Source organism: Carettochelys insculpta, chromosome 22, assembly GCF_033958435.1.
Source record: "Carettochelys insculpta isolate YL-2023 chromosome 22, ASM3395843v1, whole genome shotgun sequence".
NCBI classification, from domain to species: domain Eukaryota; kingdom Metazoa; phylum Chordata; order Testudines; family Carettochelyidae; genus Carettochelys; species Carettochelys insculpta.
This window is the reverse complement of record NC_134158.1, coordinates 10,112,996-10,133,016: the sequence shown is the minus strand read 5'-3', so window position 1 is coordinate 10,133,016 and position 20,021 is coordinate 10,112,996. Positions and strand designations below refer to the sequence as shown.

Sequence of the window (20,021 nt, the reverse complement as noted above, 5' to 3'; positions counted from 1 at the left end):
AGGCGGTGGGTGTGGGTGTGTGTCTGGCGGGGTGCGTGTGAGTGTGTGTGTGCAGGAGGCGGTGTGTGTGGGTGTGTGTGCAGGAGGCCGTGTGTGCATGTGTGTGTGTGCGCAGGAGGCGGTGTGTGTGTGTGTGTGTGTCTGGCGGGGTGCGTGTGTGTGAGTGTGTGCAGGAGGCAGTGGGGGTGTGTGTGTGTGTGTCTGTGAGTGTGTGTGTGTTCGCGCAGACACGCCGGGGAGGAGGAGGAGGAGGCGGGGTGTGCATGTGCGTGTGTGTGCAGGAGGCGGGGTGTGTGTGTGGGTGTGTGCGTGCAGGAGGCGGTGTGTGTGTGTGGGTGTGTGTGCGTGCAGGAGGTGGTGGGTGTGTGTGTGTGTCTGGCGGGGTGCGTGTGAGTGTGTGTGTGCAGGAGGCGGGGTGTGCGTGCTTGTGTGTGGGTGTGTGTGTTTGTGCAAACACACCGGGGAGGAGGAGGAGGAGGAGGAGGAGGCAGGGTGTGTGTGAGTGTGTGCAGGAGGCAGTGGGTGTGGGTGTGTGTCTGACGGGGTGCGTGAGTGTGTGTGTGCAGGAGGCGGTGGGTGTGGGTGTGTGTGCAGGAGGCCGTGTGTGCGTGTGGGGGTGTGGGTGTGTGTGTGCAGGAGGCAGTGGGTGTGGGTGTGTGTCTGACGAGGTGCGTGTGAGTGTGTGTGTGCAGAAGGCGGGGTGTGTGGGTGTGTGGGTGTGTGTGTGTGTGCAGGAGGCGGGGTGTGCGTGTGTGTGTCTGGTGGTGTGTGTGTGTGAGTGTGTGCAGGAGGCGGTGTGTGTGTGCAGGAGGCGGGGTGTGGGTGTGGGTGTGGGTGCAGGAGGCGGGGTGTGTGGGTGTGTGTGTGCAGGAGGCGGGGTGTGTGGGTGTGGGTGTGGGTGCAGGAGGCGGTGTGTGTGTGTGTGTGTCTGGCGGGGTGCGTGTGTGTGAGTGTGTGCAGGAGGCGGTGTGTGTGTGTGTGTGTGCAGGAGGCGGGGTGTGTGGGTGTGGGTGTGGGTGTGGGTGCAGGAGGCGGTGTGTGTGTGTGTGTCTCACGGTGTGTGTGTGTGTGCGCGTGTGTGTCTGGCGGTGTGTGTGTGTGTTCGCGCAGACACGCCGGGGAGGAGGCGGCGGCGGAGGCGGAGCCGGCGGCGCTCCTGGGCTGGGTGCCCGGCCCGGCCCTGCGCTGCCAGCGAGTCCCGGCCGCACCGCGCACCGCCCGCGCCGCGGAGCTCCGCGCCGGGGTTCGGGGTTCGGGGCCCGCTGGGCGCCGGGTTCGCCCCGGATCGGCGTCCCGGTACCTCCCGCAGCGCAGCGCGGCGCCGGGCGGGGTTCGCAGGTGAGGCGGGGGCGGGGGTCCCGCGGTGACCCCGGTACCGGCCGCGTCCGGTGCCAGTTCAGGGGCGGGGCCGCCGGGAAATTCCCAGCCCGCTCCCGGGGGTGGGGCGGCCGCGAACCGGCCCGGTCCGGCCCGGTTCCCCCCCTGGTACCGGCCCGGTTCCCCCTTCCCCCGGCCCCGGTACCAGCCTGGTTTCCCCCCCCCGGTACCGGCCCGGTTCCCCCTCCCCCCGCCCTTGGTACCGGCCCGGTTCCCCCAGCCCCAGTACCAGCCTGGTCCTCCCCGTTCCCGGTACCGGCCCTGATTCCCCCTCCTCTGCCTTCCCCAGTACCAGCCCTGATCCCCCAGCCCGGTCCCTCCCCCCCGTACTGACCATGATCCCCCCCCTCCGCCTCGCCTGGTACCAGCCCGGTCCCCCCTAGCCTGGCTCTTCACCCAGCCGGGGACAGTCCCTGCCCCGGCTGAGATCAGGGCCCTTGTCGGGCCGGGCGCTGCACAGACACACAGCGAGAGACAGTCCCTGCCCCGTTGATCTGAAGGACAAGATGGACCAGGGATGTGCCCAGGCTGCGACCTGAATGGAACCCAGGTGTCCTGCCCCCTTGTCTGGGGCCCCACCTGCTGTGCTGTTGTTATACAGATAGCCGCTCAGGTTAGCTCTTGCCAAGGTTGTCATTAGTGCGGAGGCTGTGGGGTGAAAGGTGACATGGGGATTATTTCTGCAGACAACGCCTGCTTGGGCCTGGATCCAATACTGCATGGGGATGGCCTGTCCCAGGGACAGCTGAGATGACGCCGAGGTACGTGCGGTGTTTTTAAATTTAATCTGCCTCTTGCGATTTAGCCCAGCACAATTAGTTGTTTGTATGTTTCACCCCAATGAAAACACACCTGCGGGTTGGCACCCAAGTAACGCCGTTTTATGTGGGCAGACAGAGCTGGGATTGGAGGGTGACTTGAAACGCCTTTTCTGCAAAAAGGGGAGTTAGAAACTCATTTTTTCTTCCAAGGAAGAAAGTACGTGTGGCTGTGGGCCGGGCGTGTGGAAGTAACTTTTCAAAGACCAAAATCGCATTTTATTTCCGTAAGAACCTAGTGCTTTCCGATATCTGACCCGGGATCCTACTGGGGCCTCCCTTGTTTAAGCATCCGTTGTCTTGCCCGTGTTTCTTGTGACTATATTCATTGCAGTGGTGGTTGTGGGTTGTGGTGTTCTGATTTTCACAGGCCCTGTGTTTCGTTGTGTATGAACATGTTGTGGTTGACTATCGTGTCTCGGGACATGCGTCGGAGTGTCTCTTGTTGGATGTGTGCTGGCAGGTAGTTATTTCTTGCAGCTAGTTGTGTGTGTTGCTGTTGTAATTGTGGGTTCTCATATACTGCCTGTATCTGTATATGTGGATGTACTTTTGATGGTCTGCACTGCACTTCATGCATTTACATCTAGTTTGTGGTTATGTGTTGCCTGTTGCGACGCTTTGTATGTGTGTGTGATGTAGTTATATGTTGTTGTTTATTGCATAGATGCGTATTGTTTTGGAAGTGTTGTGGGTCTTAAAACTTATTGCTGGTTCTCTGTGGTCCCTTCTTGTCCTGGGTTGTGTGTGATGTTCGTGGTGTTTGTGGGATTGTGAGGTGGGATTGGAGGGTCACTTGAAACTCACTTTTCTGTAAAAAGGGGAGTTAGAAACTCATTTTTTCTTCCAAGGAAGAAAGTACGTGTGGCTGTGGGCCGGGCGTGCGGAAGTAACTTTTCAAAGACCAAAATTGCATTTTATTTCAGTCAGAACCTAGTGCTTTCAGATATCTGACCCAGGATCAGATATCTGTTTTCCATTTGCAGGGAATTTACCAATGGGGAGATTTTTTTTTTTTTAACTTGTTTTTTCATTGCACTTCAGAACCCCAAAAAATCTCGTGAAACAAAATGGAAAAAATAAATTTAGTTGGCCTGAAATTTTTCCATGTCAATGAAAAGGAAACATTTCGTTCTGCTTTTGACCTTATCCGGTTTTTGCTGTTTACGCACCATCTACCAAAACAAGGAGTCGTGTTTCTAAATGCCGTTTCCAGACGAGGGCATGAAACATTTCGGCCCGAAAATGTCAAAACGGGAGGTTTCAACACCAGCAAATGGCACTTGGGCTACAGTGAAATTTCCTTGAAATTGACACATTTTCCAAAAGGTTTTGCTTGTAGCCAGAGGTGGCGAGGATTTTTGTCTATAAAAAATGAAGTTTTATGGATTTTTTCCCAGCGCTATTGATTGCCCTCCAGTGTCAGGTTTATTGTGTAGAAATAAATTGCACAGGGCTGCAAATTTATGAGCTGGATTGATGTGTGAGTGAATGAAATAGCGAAAGGATTGGTCCTAATGACCTGGTTCTTTACCTTAGAGGCAACTCTCATCAATAGCTTGCATTAGATTTAGCTCAAAACAATTAGGAATTGATTTTTACCTTTCGACCCCATTAACACGCGCCCCCCCCCGGCACTTGGCGCTCAATTAACACAGTTGTAGGAAGGTGGCGGATTGGCGGGCAGATGAAGCTGAGATTTGAGGGGGGGTCTTGAAACTCACTTTTCTCCCCAGCAAAAAGGGTACTTTGAAACCCATTCTTCTATATTATAGTGCACCAAGGTGCCTGTTACCTTGACGTGTGCTGTGATTTATTGTGTGGATCCATAATTGCGGCTGACAGCGGCTGTTATGAGTTTGTGTTCCTGTTAAATATATTTACCGCAGTGTGGTTTGTGCTGCCCGTTCCAGGGTGGTTAGCGTCACCGGATGAGGTGTCAATTATTTGCTGTTGGTTTCTGAGTCTGTGGCCAGCAAAGCAAGGAGGTGGATGAGTTTTGTCTGCAGAAGGGCCAACAAAGACGGTTTTACACTGCCTGACTTCTGTGCCATGGCTGTGTGGGCCGCAGAAATGTCTTCGGGCGAGAGCTTTTCTCTCTCTGCCTCCCTTGGCATCTCTCCCACCCAACCCAAGTCCGTTTCTCTCTGGTCGGACGCCCGTGGCCCAGAGTCAGCTGTCTCTGGCTGTGGCCCGTGTGTCAGGGAAGGAAATGGGCGCTCGGAGGCGGTGTCCAGCCGAGTGGACCAGGGCTGGTATGAGCTGTGGGCGTCCCGGCAGGGAGGCAGCCCAGTATGTTGCTGGGTGGCACAGATGCTCTGGGAACTGGGGCTGATTGGGCGGTGGTGATCCAGGTCCAGGCCTGGAGGGCGTTCAACCCATTGAAAGGCCCTCGGTAACCTACCGACCTGTCCATTACCTGTAACCCTCCGCCGGCTGCAGCAAGGCGACAGGGAGCCTGGGTGAGGGTTTACGGCTCTCTGGGGTCAGGGTGACACGGGGACGCGAAACCTGGGCCATGACTGAGAATGGCGACGCCCTCCTGAAGTGTTAATGTCGCCCGTAATCGCTGGGGCTAACGAGCTGGTGGTTCCGGAGTGGGGCTCCCTCCGAGCCGGGCACGGCAGGGCAGGCTGCAGTGCAGCCGGGCTGATGAGCTGTGAGCTCGCAGCTGGGATTGCCCTCCTAGGGGTGGTGGATGCCCCCCCTGCCTTCGTGCATGTGACACGGTGCATCCTGCGCACGGGGGTGGGGATTAGGGGTCCCCCTGGCCCTGCCCCGTCTCTGTGTCGAGCGCCCGGGTCACTCCATTAGTGGCTAATTGTAACGCACTGAATAATTAATGCCCTCAGCTCCACATTCGAGTCGTACCGCCTTCCCGACGGCCCAGAGCAACACCCCCCTCGCCGCGCGCGTACAGCTCCAGGCGCCGGGAGAACGGTTGCCAGTGTCGTGTGCTCGTCGGCCGAGTGGCAGAGATGAGTGGGTGGCCCCGCTCGTTACACACGCGCGGGCCGGCGTGCTAATTATTGCAGGTGGCCGGTTAGTAGGCCAGGTACGGGAGAGTAATTCTTAATGGTGTCGTCGTGTCGTTAAAGGGCAAAGTGCTGAAGCAGTGCATTTCCTAGGCGTAATTATGAGGACATGTAAATTAATGGTCCGGTGATACAGAGGTTAGGCTGAGTCTGTCAGGGACGGGCTGGATGGGGCTTGGCCCTGGCGCGAGGGCCAGGGACCGGGTTCGAGCTCTCGTCAGCTCTTTCGTTTTCTAGTTCTCAGATTCCTTTCCAGCTAGGCTGTCTCACCAAAGTCTTGCTGGCTGCCCGCAGAGCCTGTTCCTGCTTGCCCTGCTCTCGGCGCCTGTGGGGTACAACCACGGCCTGCGCGACAGCCCTGAATGGAGCTGGGAATGCGGCCGGAGGCTGACAGAAATCAACGTGCGGCGGTTTTGCTGGCCGCAGCCGGTGTAATTGACGTTTACCGCCGCTGGTTGGTTAAAGCCGACTCCTCTTGGCCGACGCTCGGCCACGGCGGGGAAATGTTTGTAGACGGCGTCGGCGGGACCAGAGGCAGGAGCGCCGGTTGTCAGAGGGCGGGGCGGTTCTTGGGCTGGGTGTCTCTTGCAGCCTTTTGCTGTCTGATCCGGAGGGGCGCGGCTTCTCCAGGAGGTGGGGGGAAACCAGTCAGGCTTGGGGCTCGGTGCCTCGGGCGGCGGCGGAGTCAAATTCCAATCCCATCAGGCAGAGCCGGGATTCGAACCCGGGTCTCACGGGGACGGCTGGAACTCGCTAGGCTAAGAGCTTGGCAGGAGATTCGCTGCCCAGCCCAGCTGTGGACTGTCAGCTGAGAACACCCCCCTGCTGCCCCCACCTATCACCTCTCCTGGGGGAAGGGGAGGGGCTTAGATCCCTATCTCCCATTGGTTCATTTCAATTGCTTCCCGCCCCGCCTGCTGGGTCCCTGTTTCTCCCCCGGCTGGGTGGATCCCAGGGGTTTTCCAGGCACTTACAAGTCCAGCCGCATGCGCCAGAGGCCACGTTGAGCCAAAACGATTCGGGGTTCGGAACGGGGCCGTGTGTGGGGAGATGGCAAAGGGGGAGGGGGAGAAGTCTATAAAATCACACGTGACGTGGAAAAAAATAAACAAGGGAAAGTGCCTGACTTGTTGCCGTGAGACAAGATCGAGGGGCCAGCCAATGGGCAGCAGGTTTTAAGCACGCAAAGGGAAGTTGGTTTTCCCGCAGACCACCATTAACCTGTGGAACGCCTCGCCGCAGGAGGCTGTGAAGAGCACGAGAAGGACAGAGTTCACAAAAGAACTAGATACGCTTATGGGTAAGGCCGTCAATGGCGACGAGCCAGGATGGGCAGGGCTGGCGGCCCTGGCCTCTGCTGGCAGCTGAGAATCGGCAACGGGCTGGATCGCCGGCTGGGATGATTCCTCGTCTGTTCTCACCTGGCTTTGACTGCTGTTGGCAGACAGGACCCTGGGTTGGATCGACCTGTGGTCTGACCCTGCCCGGCCGCTCTTATGTTCCTTTGTGAGTCCGGCCCTTAGAGGCCCTGTGCCTCAGTTTCCCCACAGATGCAACGGGGCATAACTGGGGTATCGGGAGGATCAACATGTGAGTGGGCGAAATGAAAGCGAGCCGTGGAGGAAAAGCGAGCACGGTAATTTAGTACAGCTCTAGGTCTCGGCTGCCGGCAGCGTCGGTAACCGGACAGACTCCCGCTACTACAATCCACCTCTTTCTCTGCGGCGGCGATCTCCGGTTAGTAGCGGGTATTCTTCCGCCCGGCAGGGATGTGCTAGACGAGGCGATCCCTGTAATGGAGCTGTTGGATTGGTGCTAACGAGACCATTGTTGATTCGCTTTTAGCGCGTTGGTCTTGGAGCAGGCAGCGGTTGCTGACGACTGAGTGTGGTCTTATTGCAATCCCTCGGGAGCGGATTGTCGTGGCTTTGTCTTAGCATCAGGCAAATTCGGGTCTCGGGGACGGCGGCGTCAGTCCAGGTCGACCCGTTCGGCCGGGGGTGTGGGCTGGGTCGGGGGGTCGGCTCTAACCAGAGCTCGGCGGAGATCCGGAGATCAGGCCGGCAGTTGGGGAATTTGCCTGGGAGCCGATCTGGTTCTGGACGTAGCGGGTTCAAATCTGGCTCGGTTAGGCCGGTCCTTTTCTGTTCTTTCTCCGAGCGCCCCGCAGTCCCTCAGCGTTTCCAGCTGCGCCGTGGACTGGGCCCCCTGGGCGTGCAGTGGCTGGCCGGGTGCCCTTCCTGCCTGCGGGGCAGAGGGGCGTTACGCCGGCAAAGGGACGCGAGTGACCCGGCGAGCAGGTGTGGAAAGTCGGGGTCTGGGGGTGGCACTGAGCCGCGGCTGGTGGCCGAGCTCGGGGGGGCGTCCGGTGGCCACGCCAGCCGGCAGCTCCCGCTTTGTCTCCGGGCTTTTGGGCGGGGCGGGAATTTGGCCAAAACATCCCCCCCCCCCGCCTCCTGCGACGCGTCGGTTGGTGGAAGCTGCTCTCCCGTTTGTTGCCTGGGAGGGGTGCGCCGGGCGGCCGTCCCGCTGGTGAGCAGAGCGCCTGTTTGTGGCTGTGGGTGCGCATCCACGTGTCCCTTGGCGCAGGGAACAAAACTGATTCCACCCGCAGGAGGTCTCTCCTGACTCCGAACGCCAGCTGTTTCCCCAGGGAGCGGTGCAGGGTCGTGCCGCCTGGAGAGAAAGCAGCCGGAGGTGGGTGCGGAGCCCCAGCCTCCTGGCGGTTCCCCGAGCCGGCGCTGGCGGTGGGGTTTTGGCCCAGTTTGGGGCGGGGGAACCCCCAGCAGGAGAGGGGAACCGGGCTGGCACCAGCCCTGTCGTGCGTGTGGGTCTGGCGCTCGGCTGAAGGTTAACGAGATACCAGGCCCTGCTGGCGGCACAGCAGGGCAAAGTCGAGGGCAGCCGAGCGAACCGGCCCCGCCCCCGCCCGCCGGCACAGAGACGCGCCTCCCCCGCCGGGCCATTGTGCGGGGCCTGAATGGAGAACCATGCCGGCGGCATGCCAGAGAGGTGGGGGGAGGGGGGGAGGTAAGGCAGCAGAGAGCCCAGAAATCACATGGCCAACTCCCCGCTCTAACCACTAGACATCACTCCCTTCCCAGAGCTGGGGACAGAACCCAGGCGTCCGGGCTCCCAGCCCCCTGCTGTAACCACCAGCCCCCACTGCCCTCCCAGCACTGGGAGAGAACCCAGGCATCCGGGCTCCCAGCCCCTGCTCTAACCACCAGCCCCCACTGCCCTCCCAGCCGCAGGGAGAACCCAGGAGTCCTGAAGTCGGCCAGTCGGCCCCAGGCCTCCCTCCCCTCCCCTACTGTGTCACCCTGGCTGGGCGCCGCATACCCAGCTGCCTCCGGCACTCAGCCAGGCAGACAGCCCAGCGAGGAGTCGGTGTTGTAAATGGATTTGCCGAGGGACCACCGGAGCCAGGCAGCTGCCCTAGAGGGGCCAGGCCCTGCCCCATTGCCTGCCCCACAGCCAGCCAGTCCTGCCTGGGCCTGGGGGGAGCCGGCGCCCCTAGAGGGGCCAGACCCTGCCCCATTCCCTGCCCCCCGCAGAGAGGGGTGGTTTTGGGGGTCTCATCTGGTGCTCCAGGCGTGTGGCTGGTCCGGGCCTCCACGGAAGGGAGGCCGGCTGAGGAATGGGCCAGGAATTCAGCGCGGCCGCAAGCCGAACGCCAGCCCCACGCAGCACCCTGCTCGAGAGCCCCTCGGCCCGGCCGGCGCCCCTCATCTGCGCCCCCCAGCCCCGTCGATGCCCCTCACTCCAGCCCCCCCAGTCCCTGCCCCCCAGCCCTGCCGGTGGCCCTCACTCCCACTCCCCAGGCCCTGCCTAGGGCCCAGCTGGGCTTTGCTCAGCCCCTCGTGGGTACAAAGCCCTCCCCCCTGCCCGGCCCCCCCGCCTGTCAGCTGCTGTTTACCAGGCGTGGGGCCGGCAGCTGTTGGCACTGACATTCCGGCAATGCCTGGTCAGAGCAGCTGGCCGGCGGCCCCCCCCCTGCTGGGGCTCCCGCTGCTGGGAAGGGGCCGGGGAGGCAGAGGGGGGCACTGGGCTGCGGGGGGGCTGCCGATGGGGGGTTGGGGGGTGATGCTGCAGGGCCTTCCCCCCCTCACCCTGATGGCGGGGCGGGAACCCAGGTGTCCTGCTCAGAGTCCCACGAGTGGGGGCGGGGCGTGGGGATCCCGTCACCCCATGGCAGGTCCCTGCCGCGTCCAGCGGAATGGAGAGTCACTTCCCGGCCCAACCAACTCTGCCCGTGCACAGGTTCATACGTGTGGAAGCGCACGAGCGGGGCGTGAAAGCAGGAGGCGCGTGTAATAGGACTTGTGGGTAGGGGTGTCTGCAGCAGGACACGGGGGAGGGGCGGGGTCTGTGCACGCAGGTGTGTGTTTGTGCACTGGGGCACAAAGGCGCGTGTGCATGAGAACACAAGGGGGTGGCTGTGCACACGTTTGTGCACTAGGACACGAGGGTGCCTTGCGCACGTGTCTTTGTGCACGAAGCCACAAGACGGTGTCTGTGCAGGTGTGTGTGCACAAGGACAGGGGTGGCTGCGCACATGTGTGTTTGTGAACAAGGCCACAAGAGGGTGTATGTGCACGTGTGTGTGCACAAGGACGGCAGTGTCTGCGCACGTGTGTTTGTGCACTAGGACACAAGAGAGTGTCTGTGCATGTGTGTGCACAAGGACAGGGGTGGCTGTGCACACGTTTGTGCACTAGGAAATGAGAGTGTCTGTGCATACATGTGCACCAGGATGTGGGGGTGTGCGCACACATGTTTGTGCTCCAGGACACAAGAGGGTGTCTGCACACGTGTGTGTGTGCACGAGGACATGGGGGTGTCTGCACACGTGCGTGTGTGCATGAGGACATGGGGGGGTCTGGGCACACACACGTGCCGCCCAGTTGTTCATGCCTGCGCCTGGGGAAGCACTAACAATCGCAGGAAGCCCCTGCTCTGCCCCGTGTTACTCAGCGGCTGGGGAATCCTGGCTGGGGCGGGGCCGGATTTCCCCTTCAGCCCAGGCTAACTGCACTCAGCCAGGGGCCCTCTGTATGGCTGGTACCCAGCTGCCCCACCCCAGAGGTGGCTGCATCTTGGCACCAGCAGACCAGCCCTCGGCAGAGCCGTTCTGTGTGGCTGTCCCCAGCCGCCCCGCCCTAGAAGCAGCTGCATCTTGGCCCTGGGCGAGCTGTCCCTGAGTGGCTGGTAGCATGGCTCTTCCGCCCCAGAGGTGGCTGCATCTTGATGCAGGGGTGGGGGATAGCCGCCGGACTGACCCCGCTGTCTCCCTCTCGCAGGCACGACGACCCCCTGGCTGGCCTAACGTGAGCGCCTGCGACCTGGGGGGCCCACGATGAATCCCATAATCCTTTGTTGCTTCCTCTGGGTGTCCGTCTGGGCGTCGGAACTGGAAGGGCACTTCGATCTAGGTATGGCTGGGCCCTCCTGGCTCAGGGCTTGATAGAGGCCTTGGGGGGGCCAGTGGGGGCTTGGGGGGTATGTGGGGGGCAGGGAGAGGGAAAGGGGGCTGGGCTGGGGGGCTGGGGGTCCATGGGGGAGGGAGCTCCTTGGCTGGGCGCCCCCTTGTGGCTGCACTGGGGCTCTGCCTCTTCCACTCCGGCTGGGGGGGCAGTGGGGGGTGGGGGGGGTCAGGCCATGGGGGGCGTCTGGGGACTCAGGTCTCCCCGCTCCGCCCCCCCCACAGCCCGGTGCCGCTACGCGCTCGGCATGCAGGACCGCACCATCCCCGACGAGGACCTGTCGGCCTCCAGCGCCTGGTCTGAATCCACCGCCGCCCGGCACAGCCGGTGAGAGCCCCCCTGGAGCCCCCCGACAGTCCCCGCCCCCCCGCCCTTTGGCCCCTCTGACAGCCCCCCCCAACAGCCCCTCCCACCAGCCCCCCCGACAAACCCCTCCGTATCCTGTCCCCGCCACCTCGGAGCCCTTCTGCCCCTCCGCCTCCTGTCCCCCCAACCCCTCCGCCTCCCCAGTGACCCCTCCGCCTCCTGTCCCCCCCCCGGGCCAGCCCCCCCAACCCCTCTGCCCCCCTGGTGACCCCTCCGCCTCCTGTCTCCCCTGGGCCAGCCCCCCCAACCCCTCCGCCAGTCCTGGTGACCCCTCCGCCTCCTGCCCCCCCTGCCAGCCCCCCCCCAATCCCTCCACCCCCCCAGTGAACCCTCCGCCTCCTGTTCCCCCCCCAACCCCTCTGCCCCCCTCCGGTGACCCCTCCGCCTCCTGTCGCCCGGCGCAGGCTGGACACCAACGACGGGGACGGGGCCTGGTGCCCGGCAGGGCCCGTTTACCCCAACGACGCCGAGTTCCTGGAGGTGGACCTGCGCCGGCTGCACTTCCTGACGCTGGTGGGCACCCAGGGCCGCCACGCCGGGGGCCACGGCAAGGAGTTCGCCCGAGCCTACCGCCTCCACTACAGCCGCGACCGGCGCCACTGGCTGGCCTGGCGGGACCGCTGGGGCAACGAGGTGGGGGGAGGGGCTGGGCCGCCGGGGGAGGGGCTCGGGGCGGCGGGAGGGGTGGGGGGCTGGGCTTCCCCTTCCAATGCCTCCCGTTGGTGATGTCATAATTGACTCCCGGTGACACCACGGCTCCCTGTGACATCATTGCCCAGCGGTGGGGGAGGTCTCCCGAGGGGGTGGCCCCCAGGGTTACGCCCAGAGGGAGACCACACCCCTCCAGGCGGGGGTGTCCCAGTGTGACGCAAGGGGGTGGGGGGCGAGCGCACCGGGGGGGGAGGGGGTCCCAGCAGGTGGGCGGGGCTCTGGCGCTGGGGGAGTGACTCGCCCCTCCCCCGGCCAGGTGATCTCCGGCAACGAGAACACCGATGAGGTGGTGCTGAAGGACCTGGGGCCGCCCGTCATTGCCCGTTACGTGCGCTTCTACCCCCGGGCCGACCGCGTCATGAGCGTCTGCCTGCGCGTGGAGCTGTACGGCTGCGTCTGGCGCGGTGAGGCGCCCCGCCCCCGCCTCCCTCTGCCCTTCCCCCCCATCGCCTGGGTCCCGGGGTCTGACCCACATCTCCGTCTCCCCCGCCAGACGGACTCCAGTCCTACACCATCCCGCTGGGCCAGACCATGACTCTCCACTCGGAGCTCGTCCGCCTCAACGACTCCACCTACGACGGCTACAGCGTCAGCAAGTGAGTTCCTAACCCCCAAGCCCCCATCGCCGCCCCGGCTAGTCCCCACTCAGACGCTGTGCCAGCCCCCGGCCCGGCCCGCTGGGAGCAGGTGATCCATGCCTGCGGGGCGGGGGCAGCTCAGGAGGTCGGTTGGGAGGCGGACCCATGGGTGAAGAGGGAGCTGGGGGTGGAGGGGCGGATAGTTAAGATAGACCTGGAAGTGGATGAACTTGTTGGGTGGTTGGTTAGAACAAGTTGGGGGGAGATGGATGGTGGCTCGGGTGGGTACGTGGATGGACGGGAGGATGGGTAGTTGGGTCTGGTGGATGGATGGTGACTCGGGTGGGTACGTGGATGGACGGGAGGACGGGTGGTTGGGTCTGGTGGATGGATGGTGATGCGGGTGGGTACGTGGATGGACGGGAGGAAGGGTAGTTGGGTCTGGTGGATGGATGGTGGCTCGGGTGGGTACGTGGATGGACGGGAGGACGGGTAGTTGGGTCTGGTGGATGGATGGTGGCTCGGGTGGGTACGTGGATGGACGGGAGGACGGGTAGTTGGGTCTGGTGGATGGATGGTGGCTCGGGTGGGTACGTGGATGGACGGGAGGACGGGTAGTTGGGTCTGGTGGATGGATGGTGCCTCGGGTGGGTACGTGGATGGACGGGAGGACGGGTAGTTGGGTCTGGTGGATGGATGGTGGCTCGGGTGGGTACGTGGATGGACGGGAGGACGGGTAGTTGGGTCTAGTGGATGGATGGTGATTCGGGTGGGTACGTGGATGGACGGGAGGATGGGTAGTTGGGTCTGGTGGATGGATGGTGACTCGGGTGGGTATGTGGATGGACGGGAGGACGGGTAGTTGGGTCTGGTGGATGGATGGTGCCTCGGGTGGGTACGTGGATGGACGGGAGGACGGGTAGTTGGGTCTGGTGGATGGATGGTGGCTCGGGTGGGTACGTGGATGGACGGGAGGACGGGTAGTTGGGTCTGGTGGATGGATGGTGGCTCGGGTGGGTACGTGGGTGGACGGGAGGACGGGTAGTTGGGTCTGGTGGATGGATGGTGACTCGGGTGGGTACGTGGATGGACGGGAGGACGGGTAGTTGGGTCTGGTGGATGGATGGTGGCTCGGGTGGGTACGTGGATGGACGGGAGGACGGGTAGTTGGGTCTGGTGGATGGATGGTGCCTCGGGTGGGTACGTGGATGGACGGGAGGACGGGTAGTTGGGTCTGGTGGATGGATGGTGCCTCGGGTGGGTACGTGGATGGACGGGAGGACGGGTAGTTGGGTCTGGTGGATGGATGGTGGCTCGGGTGGGTATGTGGATGGACGGGAAGACGGGTAGTTGGGTCTGGTGGATGGATGGTGACTCAAGTGGGCAGGTGGATAGACAGAAGGATGGGTGCATTGGCTGGGGTCTGGGTGGGGTGGGGTGGATGACTGGACTGGAGAAGGGTGGATCAGCCTTGTCTATAGGTTCCCCGCCCTTGTGGCCCTGTGTACCAGCCTAATTCGCTAGCCTCCCCATCTCACTCTCCCCGTGCAAGTACCCAGCAGCCCAGATCAGCCCCTCTCCGAGGGGTGTGACGGGACCCTGGCGGCCAGCTCCTCTCAGTGCTGCATGGGGCGGGTGCTGGTGGCCCCATCCATGGCGCTGTCTCCTCCTGGCAGGCTGCAGTTCGGGGGCCTGGGGCAGCTGACGGATGGCGTGGTTGGACTGGATGACTTCACCCAGACCAAGGAGCTGCGGGTCTGGCCAGGCTACGACTATGTGGGCTGGCAGAATGACTCCTTCCCCCAGGGCTACCTGGAGATGGAGTTTGAGTTTGACCGCCTGCGGACCTTCACCTATATGAAGGTACCGGGATGGGGGCCGGCCCCTTCGGGGTCACCAGCTCCAGGGTGGAAGGCCTGGCTGGCTCACGCCCCCTCCATGACTGACCCTCCTCCTTCCTCTCCTAGGTCCACTGCAACAACATGCACACGCGGGGGGTGAGCATCTTCCGGCAGGTGGATTGCCGGTTCAAACGCAGCCTCCCCACGGCCTGGGAGCCCGAGCTCGTCTCCCACGTGCTGACGGTGGACGTCAAGGACCCCAGCGCCCGGTCCGTCACTGTGCCCCTGGGCGGCCACCTGGGGCGGTTCCTTCAGTGTCACTTCTACTTCTCCAGCGCCTGGATGCTCTTCAGCGAGATTGCCTTTCTCTCGGGTGCGTTGGGGTCATTGTTCATCAGCCACTCCATCAACCAGTGAGTTTGTGGGCAGGCACGTTCGTTGGCTAATTTCTCTGACGGTTCGCTCCTTGTTAAGGTTGTCAGATTTCTAGGTTCTTTCGGGCATTCTCTTTTCTGGTGAGTTTTTCTGGGTGTTTCTTCATTAGTTGGTCTGTTCGCTGTTTGGTCGACTGGTTGTCTGGATAGTTTTGCTGGTTGGTTGGCTTTGAGACATTGGTTGGTGGGTTGATTGGTTGGTTCTTTAGGTCATGTTTTGGGTGCGTTGACTGATTGTTTCCTTCCTGAGCTGTTGGTTGGCTTGTTGTGTGTTGATTGGTTATTCCATTGTTCTACGGTTCATCTGTGGATTCAATAGTGGGTTCATTTCTGGGTTGAGTTGATTGGCTGGTGAGTTACTTCCTTGATTCGGCTGCCCATTGGTTGGTTGGTTATTCCATTGTTCTATGGTTCATTTGTGGATTCACTGGTGGGTTGGTTTCTCAGTTGAGTTGATTGGCTGGTGGTTACTTCCTTGGTTCCATTGGCCATGTTGGTTGGCTGGTTATTCCATTGTTCTGTGGTTCATTTGTGGATTCACTGTTGGGTTGAGTTGATTGGCTGGTGAGTTACTTCCTTGGTTCCATTGGCCATGCTGATTGGTTATTCCTTTGTTCTTCGGTTGGTTTGTGGATTCACTGTTGGGTCGAGTTGATTGGCTGAGTTACCTCCTTGGCCGTGTTGATTGGTGCGTTGGTTTGTTAACTTTTTTTGTTAGTTCATTAGCAAGTTCTGGCCCTCATTGGCTCTGTTGCTCATTACCTCATTGGTGGTTCTTCCCCCCACAACCCCTCTATTTGTCATTTGTACCTTCCTGGTTCATTCATTGGCCACCCATTCGTTCTCTCCTTCTTTCTCCAGATGTGGTGGATGACACGTCTGTCTCTGGAACAAGCCATTGGCCCCCAATGGCTGGCCCCTGGCCCTTGGGCAGGGGAGCTGCAGCCCCCCCTGCCCTGGAAGACCCTGGCACCACCCTTCACAGAGACACTGGGACCTCGACCAACCTCACCCTCCAAGGTAAGCCAGGGCAGGAGTGTGGTTGGAGTGGGTGTGGCTTATTTCCCTTAGCTCCACCCACCAAGAAGGTGGTCTGGAATCATCTCCTTCTCGCTATCCATTTCAGACCTTGAGGACCCAGGGGAGTCCAAATCGGGCCAGCCAATCGCCAAGGACGATAACAGCCATACCTCCATTCTGATTGGCTGCCTGGTGGCCATTATCCTGCTGCTATTGGTCGTCATCTTCCTCATCCTTTGGAGGCAATACTGGAAGAAGATCCTGGGGAAGGTCAGTGAGATGGGACCGGTGGGTGTGGGGGGCTGCAGGGTAGGATTGAGGGGCACTGGCAGAGCTCTGTGGGGGGCAGGTTACAGATTGTGGAATCAGAGACCACTTCAACTGGAAGGGGACTCGAGAGGTCATCGAGTCCCTCTTGAAAGGTGGTGCCCAGAACCGGACACGAGACTCCAGCTGAGGCCTAATCGGTTCTGAGCAGAGTGGAAGAACAACTCCTCATGCCTGGCCCACCACACTCCTGTTCATACAGCCCAGAATCACACTGGCTTTTTCTGCACCAGCATCACCCTGTTGACTCCTATTTAGCTTATGTCTCCTCTGTCTGTAACTTCGTGTTTCTAAAAATCAGAGAAACAATAGAGCTGGAAGAGACCTAAAAAAGCCATCGAGTCCAGCCCCCTGCTCTAGGCAGGACCAAACCCATCAGATCAGCCCCGCCAGGGCCTCATCGAGGCGAGACTCAAACACCTCCAGGGATGGAGACTCCCCCACTTCCCTGGGTGGACCATTCCAATGCTTCACCACCCTCCTAGGGAAAAAGCTTTTCCTCATGTTCAACCTGGACCTTCCCAGCCACAACTTGAGACCATTGTTCCGTGTTCTGCCATCCACGACCACTGTGAGCAGCCTCTCTCCAGCCTCTTTGCAGCCTCCCTTCAGTGAGTTGAAGGCTTTTGTCAAGTCCCCCCTCAGTCTTCTCTTCTGCAGACTCAACAGTCCCAATTCCCTCCACCTTTCTTCATAAGTCATATGCTCCAGCCCCCCAATTATTGTGGTTGCCCTTCGCTGGCCCCTCTCCAGTGTCTCCACATCCTTCCTATAACTGAGGGCCCAGAACTGGACACAGTACTCCAGATGTGGCCTCACCAAAGCCGAATAAAGAGGAATAATCACTTCTCTGGATCTACTGGCAACGCTCCTCTTAGTGCAACCTAATATGCCATTAGCCTTCTTGGCTACACCGGCACAGTGTTGACTCACGTCCAGCTTCTCGTCCACTACAACTCCCAGATCCTTTCTGCAGAACTACTACCGAGCCAGTCGGACCCCAGCCTGTGACAGTGCTTGGGATTCTTCCGGCCCAAGGTCAGGACTCTGCACTTGTCCTTATTGAACCTCATCAGATTTCTTGCAGCCCAGTCTTCCAATTTGTCTAAGTCACTCTGGACCCTGTCCCTACCCTCCAGCGTATCTACCTCTCCCCCTAGCTTAGTGTCATCCGCAAACGTGCTGAGGGTGCAACCCAACCCCTCATCCCCGTCATTGATAAATACATTGAACAGAACAGGACCCAGAACCGAACCTTGGGGCACTGCACTAGAACCCGACCGCCATCGAGCCGTTGATCGCTGCCCACAGGGCCCAACCTTCTCGCCAGCTTTCTATCCATCTTACCATCCATTTATCCAACCCACATTCCTTTAACTTGTCGACAAGAATATTGTGGGAGACCGTATCAAAAGCTCCTGTATCTCCTGGGGCAGACAGGAATGGGGAGGCTGGGTGCTACCCAAGCTCTGGGGGCACAAGAGGGGGCTGAGCGCCAGGGGAGCTGGGTTCTTTCCTAGTCCGGGGGGAGGAACTGGGGTGGGGGCCGGTGTGAACTCTCTGCCGCCCCTCCAGGCCCAGCGGCGAATCTCCGACGACGACCTGACCGTGCACTTGTCGGTCCCGGGAGACACCATCGTGATCAACAACACCATGAGCGCCCAGCGCCACTCGAAGCGCTACGAACGCATTCACTCGGGAGAGACTGAATACCAGGAGCCCAGCCGCGCCCGCATGAAACTGCCCGAGCTGCCCCACGGGGCCGAGAACGCCGGTGAGGGGCTGGGGAACGGAGGGACCCGGCAGAGAGGGCCTGGCCGAGCACGGAGAGCCAGGGCAGAGGGGGAGAGAGGTGGATGGGTGGGGCCAGGGACAAGTGGGTGAACAGGCGGCTCGAGAGCTGGGTCGCGGGATGGACGGACCAGCAGGCGGATGGAAGGAAGGAAGGATGTGGAAGTAGGAGGACGTTGTGATGGAGAGATCCATGAAGGGTTGGACAGAAGGATGGACAAATAGGTGGAGGGGTGGATGACAACCCCGTGGACGGACAGACGGACGGAGAGGGGAATGAGGAGATGGATGGATGGAGAGACAGAGGGATTGGTGGCCATGAGGACAGATGGACGATGGACAAGAGGAGACGGGAGGGAGAGAAGGATGGACAAATGGGGGGTGGGTGATGACCCCATGGATGGGCAGACGGACGGAGAGGGGAATGAGGGGATGGACGGATGGAGAGACGGAGGGACCAGTGGCCGCGAGGACAGATGGACGATGGACAAGAGGAGACAGGAGGGAGAGAAGGATGGACAAATGGGGGGTGGGTGATGACCCCATGGACGGACAGACGGACGGAGAGGGGAATGAGGGGATGGACGGATGGAGAGACAGAGGGACCAGTGGCTGCGAGGACAGGTGGACGGGGAACTGGTGGAGGGAGAGAAGGATGGAGAGATTTGACAGGTGGGTGGATGGCCAAGCAGCCGGGCGGCCGGAAGAAGGAAGAAGCCACGGAGAGGACAGACCCATGGATGGACTGACGGGAGGAAGAAGTGAAGGGACGTGGGTAGGACAGGGAGGGAGGCTGAAGGGGTGGGGCAGCTTCCTGCCTGAACCCCCTTGGCTGGAGCTGCTGACTGGGGACCCCTTCCCCCTTCCTGTTGTGTTTGGCCTCTCACATCTCATCTTGTGTGTCCTCCTCCATCCCTGGCCAGAGAGTGACCAACCCCCAGTGCTGGGAGGGCAGTGGGGGCTGGTGGTTAGAGCAGGGGGCTGGGAGCCAGGACTCCTGAGTTCTCCTGGCGCTGGGAGGGCAGTGGGGGCTGCTGGTTAGAGCAGGGGGCTGGGAGCCAGGACTCCTGGGTTCTCCCCAGGGCTGGGAGGGCAGTGAGGGCTGGTGTTTAGAGCGGGGGCTGGGAGCCAGGACTCCTGGGTTCTCCCTGGCTCTGGGAGGGCAGCGGGGGCTGGTGGTTAGAGCAGGGGCTGAGAGCCAGGACTCCTGGGTTCTCTCTGGTGCTGGGAGGGCAGTGGGGGCTGGTGTTTAGAGTGGGGGCTGGGAGCCAGGACTCCTGGGTTCTCCCTGGCTCTGGGAGGGCAGCGGGGGGCTGGTGGTTAGAGCAGGGGCTGGGTGCCAGGACTCCTGGGTTCTCCCGGTGCTGGGAGGGCAGTGGGGGCAGGTGATTAGAGCAGGGGGCTGGGAGCCAGGACTCCTGGGTTCTCTCTGTGGCTTGGGGAGGGCAGTGGGGGCTGGTGGTTAGAGCAGGGGCTGGGATTCAGGACTCCTGGAAGGCCCCGGCGTTGTTACCTTTATGTGTCAGGAACGTCTGCCTCCCTTCCATTGTCTCGGGAAAGACGGGAGCCAGAGGGGCGGGGCACCCAGCAGCCCCGCCCCCTTCCCCTTCCCCGCCCCTCTTGTGTGCGTCCGTCAGTCCATGCTCATCCATCCCCTTGTCTCTCCCTCCCACCCCCGACAGCTCTGCTGCTCAACAACCCGGCCTATCGGCTCTTCCTGGCCACATACGCCCAGCCAATGGGAGGGCTCGCTCGCCCGCCAGCCGACGGGGCTAAACCAATCAACACAGATGGTAAGGAGGGCGCCTGGGCTGCCTTCCTCTGTCCCCCCCGGCCAGCGGGGGCTCTCTGCTTTCCACCTGTCTGCATGTGTAACCCAGGCTGGCGTCGCCCTGCAGCCCTCTGCCCCCAGGCACCTCTCTGCTGCAGCTAGGGGGGCCGGGAGGGGCCCAGGCTTTGATCGGAGGTAACACTGTCCTTTCAGCTCTGCAGGAGTCCTCAGCCTGGGGCCAGATGCAGCTGGCTCTGGGGTGGGGCATCTGCACAGAATGGCGCTGGAGAAGGACCTGCCACTGCTTCTGGGGTGGGGCGGCTGATTAGGAGGGGGGTCCCTGGTGTGGCACTAGGAGGCAGCTAGCTCTGGGGTGGGAGGGTTATTTGCACAGGGATCCCAGCGCTGAGATGCAGCTAGCTCTGGGGTGGGGAGGATATTCATACAGGGAACCCAGGGCTGAGAT

The 20,021-nt window shown here is 61.4% G+C and overlaps 1 protein-coding gene across 4 annotated transcripts in view; it reads left to right on the top strand.

Moving 5' to 3' along the window:
- The window catches only part of DDR1 (discoidin domain receptor tyrosine kinase 1), a 31,191-nt gene that overhangs the window by 2,431 nt on the left and 8,739 nt on the right, over nt 1-20,021 (top strand). The window contains exons 1-13 of one of the 4 annotated variants that reach the window (XM_075016777.1): nt 1,159-1,338; nt 2,064-2,138; nt 10,534-10,665; nt 10,941-11,043; nt 11,487-11,715; nt 12,050-12,197; nt 12,287-12,389; nt 14,048-14,234; nt 14,339-14,585; nt 15,508-15,666; nt 15,773-15,936; nt 17,569-17,767; nt 19,467-19,577. In XM_075016777.1, coding sequence (XP_074872878.1) covers nt 10,590-10,665; nt 10,941-11,043; nt 11,487-11,715; nt 12,050-12,197; nt 12,287-12,389; nt 14,048-14,234; nt 14,339-14,585; nt 15,508-15,666; nt 15,773-15,936; nt 17,569-17,767; nt 19,467-19,577 — 1,726 coding nt within the window. In that variant the 5' untranslated portion in view covers nt 1,159-1,338; nt 2,064-2,138; nt 10,534-10,589. Of the gene's footprint in view, nt 1-1,158; nt 1,339-2,063; nt 2,139-6,387; nt 6,531-10,533; nt 10,666-10,940; nt 11,044-11,486; nt 11,716-12,049; nt 12,198-12,286; nt 12,390-14,047; nt 14,235-14,338; nt 14,586-15,507; nt 15,667-15,772; nt 15,937-17,568; nt 17,768-19,466; nt 19,578-20,021 lie in introns of those variants that run through there. The other 3 variants (XM_075016778.1, XM_075016780.1, XM_075016779.1) reach the window with 3 other exon arrangements.